This window comes from Centruroides sculpturatus, unplaced genomic scaffold (genome assembly GCF_000671375.1).
Source record: "Centruroides sculpturatus isolate CEXI.00-Female unplaced genomic scaffold, Cexi_2.0 scaffold790, whole genome shotgun sequence".
In the NCBI taxonomy this organism is placed as follows: Eukaryota; Metazoa; Arthropoda; class Arachnida; order Scorpiones; family Buthidae; genus Centruroides; species Centruroides sculpturatus.
In genome coordinates this window covers 34,484-42,236 of record NW_019385106.1, presented here as the reverse complement: position 1 = coordinate 42,236, position 7,753 = coordinate 34,484, and the positions used below count along the sequence as shown (strand labels likewise).

Genomic DNA, 7,753 nt, shown 5'->3' with positions numbered 1-7,753 from the left:
ATAGTAAATTACAGTGTATGCATGTATGTTTATTTTCGATCAGTGCATAGGCGTCTAAATGACAGTGCTACCGTCCGGACAGTCCACGAGTCGGTTGGACTGCTACACCTGTTGACCTTTTTTTTTTTGCTTCTACGATTCACGATACATTCGCAATCGTGTATGCCACTAATGTCAAACGGGACTATTTTGTACGGGTAACTACACCACCACCGCATTTTTTATTAATTTTTTTTTCACACAACTGAATTTTGATCTTTTAAATTGAAATACCTGATTAAAGGGTGGCCGAAATTTTTCTCCGCCCCGGGCGGCTAACACCCACGGTACGCCACTGCGCATCTGAACTCGTCTATCAAAAAATTGGCGCATGGTATGCAAAAGGTTGGCCACCCCTACCTTAATCCAACCCAACTCCCCCCGGTGGGGGGAATTTCGCCATGTATATTATATAAAAACACATGCGTATTCGAATGCAGCGTTGTGTCAAAATTTCAAAGGAATCGGTAGGAACAAACGAACATTACATTTTTATTTATGTAGATAGATAGATAGATGATATGCTTTAGTTCATCCTCACAGAAAAGCAAACTTAGGTCATCATACTCGTAGCGCCATCTGTTGGACATAAAAGCCTTAACCCTAGATGATATCTTTTAATTTATATGAATGTTTACCGGAATAATATACAGCCGATGTCCACCCTGAAGGTCCATTCTAAATATTGGTGAAAGAATTTTTGAAATCGGATGAGTAGTTTCGGAGATTACCTGCTGCAAACAAACTTACATACATACTTACAAACATTACCTCTTTATAATATTAGTATAGAATAGGATCAGTATATATATATATATTATACAACAGTGGAGTATATGCCATAAACTAAGAAATTGGTTAGAGTACATATAAAAAGATAAACATCTTAATATAATAAGTAAAAATAATTTTAATTAAAAGTATTAAAACAACTCACCACCATTCCAACAGGATAATAAATATAAATATGGATTTTTATCCAGTTGAAACAGATATGCTTCCAATGAAATTTCTCCTTGATAATTTCAAATAGCATCCATTTATTATTTTTATTCATTAATTATTTCTGCAAAAAAGTACATAAATAGCAAAATTAATAAAAAAATAAGAGCATAATTAATAAATACAAATAAGTTTTTCATTAAATTTCAAATAAAATATTTTTAAAATGTTTGACATTCTAGTGTTTTGTATTCTGGCAGAGATTCATTTTTTTTTAACCTGTTTACATTTATATACAGTACAAAACATTCATTCTATTATAATATATTATCATTAACAGAAAGTATAATTCATTTTAAAATTTCAAGCATTTATTTCAGATTATAGAATAAACATACAACAAATTTTCTATAAAAAAAAAATTTATTGTACTGTATTCATATATTACTATGCTATACTATGAAAACACACAGAATTGCAATGTAATTAAGTTTGATCAGAAAGTATTCAGTTTAAATCCATTTTAATATTTCAATTTCAAAATTTAAACTATATTCATATATTTTAAAATTATATTTGAGGCAGAGCTTTAGGGAAGCTTTTTCTATGTAGCTTACAGAATTATGTTCGTTCTCAAAATCTGTTCAATCGATTTTGATTCGCTAATACGTCTTCTATGGCTATAGAATTGAGTTCGTTCTCAAAATTTAATGGGCAAATTTTGATAAAACTTTGCCATTTTCCATTAATCGCGACGATAAATTTAAATGAGGGTACACTTAAATGTAAAAATAGGAGTCCCTGACTTCTTTTTCGATATACAGAGATGAAAGTGCCCGTGCTCTCCGATGCCATTGCGTGCGCCTAACGGAAAATAGCGCGAAAAACAAACAAAACACAAGAATAAAGCAATCGTCACCGGTTGCTTTGTTCTTGGATCGCCTCTCCATGCGGCCAGTGCAAGGATCGTGTCTTCTGTGCCTAACAAGTACAGGGATACAGTATTTTCTTTCTTTCCGGTTTTGCCTCAATTCTATCTCGATACGACAAAGTCGCGCGATGTCATAGTTGAAAAAAATATATAAATAATAGTATTATTTTTATTTATAAATTAAGTGAAAAAATCGACAAAATTATTGACCTCGCCACAATGCCGTGCTGCAATTTTTAATCATATTTTAATTTATTTAATTAAAAATATACATGTATGCTCCCGAGTTTAGTAGCTCTTGCCCCTGTACATCATATTTTTCCTGATAACAATCGAGTCATGCCCGTCATCTAACTCCGTTGCGAAGAACATTTTGAATTGAAATCATGTAACTTCCGCTCCAACACTGGAAGTTCGTATTTAGTTAATCAGGGCTTCCTGTTCCTAAGCTTTCATATCTAGTCTCAACTTTCATCTATCTAACTCTGTTTTTGAAATTAACAAAACATAGACAGCAGACGGATGCCTGTGGGAATTTGGTCTGAAATTTGAAAATTGCAGCCCAAAAAGCCAAAATACTTTCAGTACTTTAACATTAAACATAGGGAATCAATATGAAGTTGTAAAATTGAGAACAATCAAACTTATTTAATTTTGCTAGGAAAATTATTAAGAATTGTGTAATATTTTTTCCAAGTACAAAAGTGTGGATATTATCAATATTACGGTTAATAAATCTTTTTTCTTAATAAACAAAACATCATTAATTATTCTACCGTATATTTTTTCAAGTCAGCTGGATGGTAAGCTGCTCTTCTTACCATATTACATCTATAGTGTGGCATCCGATCCGGATCCTCGTGATTTTTATGAGGAGTTCGAACCGAAATTTTATTTTATTTTTCTTATACATGGCCGACCCCATTTCAGAGCATGAATATCCATAAAAAACAAAAGACTGCCCAAATATTTAAATCTGTGTAGGATCGCGCAACAAATCAAATCGATTTCCCTTACTAGTTTTATATATTAAACTTTATATATATAAAGTTTAATTTTGTTTTTATGGGGTTCATGTATCCATTTCTTTTGTAGTTAAATATATACTGTCAGAGCTCTCAATCTGTAATTTTAATAAAAGCTGACAGCCAAAATTTTAATTAAAATGTGATGGTTTTGATTATTTTGATGGGATTCTCCTAGGGAAAAGCATACAGAAATGGTAAAATAAATTGTTAAATGTAAGATTACTTTGTCACATCCATTTTGCACTTTGATCATTTTGCCCTCGTTTCACTAAGACAAAAGTGNCGAAGTAACAATATAATAATATATCAATATTAAGAGATAAATATACCATAAATTAAACTGGCTATTTGAGAATTATCTATATTTATTAGTTAAAAAAAAGAAATTTAAATATTAATCAATTGGGTAACGTTTCAATTTATTTGTCTGAAATACTTTACATTATTTACACAGAGTTCTATTTAAACACGTGGGGAATTCATATAAATAATAGGGAAAAAAATTGCATTTATATAAGCAAACATTGCCTGCATAGACCGAAAGTAAAAAATAAACGTTTAATGTATTCCATAAAATTAAGATGAGCTTTTTCTGCAAATACATTTTAATTAATTCATTGATTATACTAAGCATAAAAACTTAGATTTAAGACTTTATTTTGACACTTTATTTAAATAACATAAATCAGAAAATGTGTTTCGTCCTCTTCAGTTTGAACACGAAAATTCCATATAAAGCTACAAAAAAACTGCATATTGTTACTGTATTTATTTAGAATCTCTAATGTTAATATTACTTGAATATTCGTATTAGAGAGGGTTCTATAAGAGTGTAAATGACACAATATTATAAACAAATTGATTTATAGCAATTACTGATGCCTTTATCTACATGCATATCATTTTTAGAAATAGTTTCCAGATAAAGTTTTTTACTGGTGTCATGTTTGCCTCAATTCTAAGATTTTCTTCTTTACAGCTCGTGTATCCTAACTACTCAACCATTTCTAGCTTATTTTCAAAAAGCGAGGAAAATTTTTAATTTGTCTCTAATTTAAAAAACACTTTTTTAAATTAAAAAAGTATACGATACACAGAAAAATTTTACTATTGACTTCTATGGTTTCACAATTCAACAGTAAAAATTTTATATCATAGATGAAAAAATGTGTCCATTTTTGCTATTTTATATTTTCTGAATAGAGAATATGCCATTCTGTGGTCGAAATAAACGCAGTTATTGCGCTCCATTCACTCTTTCTGCATCAGCTTCTCACTTATATCATGCAATGTAAAAAAAACTCACCGAATTTTTTGACGTAAGAATTTTGTTTCGTATAAAATTTATATATTAAATCATCATTTTACATTAAAAACAAACAAAAAACAGTTAAAATGTGATATTTAAACTTTTATACACGTACTGTACATTTATTTATTCTTGTTTATTTTGCATTCATGTTAATAAAGCGATTAATTTGCACTGCCAAATAAACTTGTACTGTACATTGAATTAAAATAAAATAATTAGTAATGTAACGAATTCTAGATGAATTACTTCTTTTATTTGTATATATATCCTACTTTCATAAAGAATTTTTCAAAATATTCTTGTGTTTCTTTAGTTACTTACCTTTCCGATATTCAAATTTTGTTTACATTTAAACACGAAAGCAATGTAACAATGTTTTGGGATTTGCATTCTGACTTTAATTATTTTTTAAACAAATATCTCAAACTCTTTGCCACAAGAAGGACGAACAATCTTCGAGAAAGAAAATTTTGGAATAAATAAAAAAAATTAATAATATGAGAAATAAAAAAATGAAAAAACCAATCCATATCTCAAGAGATTCGCATCGTAGGATTGATCCAAAATTGAAGTAACGAAAGGAAATAAAGATAAACAGAAAGAAAGATGGAATGAAGATAATTGGATTCAGAAATTATTAGAAATGTCGGACAGAAAAAAAGACATTAGATGAATTTAACGATCCTAATGATATAGTCTCGAAAAAGCCCTAAACTTCAGGAAATAAATGTATGGACCAATCTCGTGGATGCAAATGAAAAAGCATTGGTTATTACCAATGCATTTTCATTTGCATCCACGAGATTGTCCAAAAAATACATCTCTGCAAGCTGGCTCAGAAAACATATTAGACGATTTTGTTTCCTATTACACGGCTGAAAATTTAAAAAAATGTTTCTCATACTCATCTTTAATGTCTATAATTTGTGAATGTCTGAATATATAAAAGAATACATATACATTATATTCTCTTATAAATCAAACATATGGAAACACAATAAAATATTATTTAACAAAACTAACTTTAATAAACCAGCAACCAGTTGCTCAACTTTCCCGGCAACATTNGACCTCAGAAAAATACTTTATGAGAGCTTTTATACTTTTATAAAGCTGTCTATAATGAAAATGAATTAACTAAGGATTTTTTTGCCCTGTCAGGGTGTGGCCGAGTTATCCGGAGTGCCGGGTTATCGAGAGCCGAGTTTTCGAGGTTCTACTGTATAAAGTTTTAACAATTGCATAAGTAATGTTTTAATAACTTTTTATATGCACTCTAAACCTGAACATGTTTATTTTCTTTTTTTTTTTATGAATTGAAATCACATGAAATAATCTATATTTAGCTTATACTAAATATGTATATATTTTAGAATGGATTATCAATAAAGATGATCATAACCTTATTGGCAGCTTCAGTAAATTGATAACATAAAATTTTCTTACTGATACATCTATAGAAAAAGAAGTGTGTAAGGTGATGTATGTTATTGGTAAGTCATACCTATTGCTAATATATAGTGGTTTAATTGAAATTGTAATATTGTATAGTAAAATTTTTTGTATCAATTCAGCAACATGAAAAAGTCAAATATTTTTATTATTAATATTAAAAGTTTTTCTATGAATTTTAAAAAATAATAATAGAAAACTTGTTTTGCTACAGTATGTAAATAGTGTTTATATCATCATATATGATTTATCTAATATAAAGATTTTTATAATAATAATTAAATTATCTTCTTTAGAAAATAACAATAATGAACAAGAATTGAGCATATTCTGAGATTGCCATATTTCTGCATGCAACCCATGGTTTATCAATGTTTAAAAATAAATTTTTGAAAATTATGTCAATTATGCAATGGGTTGGTTATATGCCAGTTTTAAATTGCAATCACAGACTCATACTTATGGCTGCTTGCAGAGGTACAGAATATATGGTGAGGTGGGTTATATAAAGATTTTTGTTTTATCAATTTTCTGAGGTATGTGCCATAATCAAAAGTTAAATGCATGAAAATAGAGTAACATAAAAAATTGTAGAATATTCAAATCAAAACATATACCAGTCAATAGGACATTTAAATCAGCAATTATTCTTGTAACATTCAATTTCAAATAAAATGCAAATGAAGTATCTAAATATAGACAGTACGTCATAAAAAAATATTGGAAAGCATAGCTCATTTAAAACTCATATATATGGGAATAACAAAAATAATCAAAAAGTAGAATTTTATATACAGAAATATTGTAATATCCTACAAAAACGGTAAAATTTGAAAGAAAAAGCTTATCCAATATATCAATATGTTTCCAAAATGAATGTATTAAAATAATCTTAAAAATACACTCAAAATTTGAGCACCAAGAACGTCTGCTTATGTAATGATAATTGAGAATAGAAATAACTAATTATCATGACAAAGGTGATGTTTAATTAGAAAATCCAGACTCGTAAGTAGTCAGTGGACCGAGAATCGAGTCAAAATAAAATCCAAAATGGCGACCCTCTTCTACAAACAGGCAAAACAGCCACCTCACCCCACCGAAGTCAGGTAGGGGAGAGTACCACCCGCAGAAGTGAACTCTGACCTTAGGACTGAGGATGCCTGCGCGTGACCTCCGCCCTTTGCCCTCACTTTGCTCCAAAACTCTAACGAGGAGAGACATCTTTTTACTACCTTTCGATTCGACAGCAGTGCCGATCTTGGATTTATATTATATATCGACCCTATTGTAAATATCGCGCTGCCGATACAAAATTACAAATTAAGTAAATTATCAGTTTCTTAGTAAATTTTTACCGACAGAACATTCACCGAAAATAGCTCGTGGACGACCTCGTGGTCGAGGCAGGCGAAGTTTTAACGATCGCGCCCAAAAGCAGCGATATCATTGAAGGTAGGAGAATGAGAACGTGACCTGCCTTGAGCATCAAAGTGATTTCGCGTCCGAGACATAGTCTTGTCACAAATACGGTTTTGCCGTTTTACTTGTTTTTTCTAGGTAAGTTTTAACCTAGTTGATTGTTAATTTATTTATTTATTCGGATAGTTCTCCCATGTAGTTCTTTAAGTATTGCATTCTTTTGTTTTGGTTGTATTTAAGTTTATGATGATTTATTAATAATTTATGTATTTTGTGATTTTATTTTATTTGATGTATATATTTGTGGATTATGTAATATCATTTTGAATTTGTCCCCGCATCAGGATCTTTGTACCAGTATGTTAAATAAATAAATAAATATCTCTATATGCAGAGATATAGTCATGTAAAGATGCCTTATGCTATCTTGAAATAGATTTTTCCAAAAATTTTGCAACTCTCTCTCCAGATTCTGCACATTCATTAATGACAAAAGAAGGATTAATTAAGATTAGAAAGTTCTCGAAGGTGGAAAGAACAAAGAACAGAAAAATATCAGAAGGACAAAAGCAGACTATATGGCATAAAGCCACACTGTTACCTCTGGATAGTGAAGAGAGACTGTTA

At 29.8% G+C, this 7,753-nt stretch overlaps 1 protein-coding gene across 1 annotated transcript in view; it reads right to left on the bottom strand.

The window, feature by feature from the left end:
- The window catches only part of LOC111634795 (multiple PDZ domain protein-like), a 194,199-nt gene that overhangs the window by 159,606 nt on the left and 26,840 nt on the right, over window positions 1-7,753 (bottom strand). Inside the window, exon 2 of the mRNA XM_023379630.1 lies at window positions 977-1,105. Within this exon, the coding sequence (XP_023235398.1) occupies window positions 977-1,096 (120 nt within the window). The 5' untranslated portion in view covers window positions 1,097-1,105. The remainder of the gene's footprint in view (window positions 1-976; window positions 1,106-7,753) is intronic.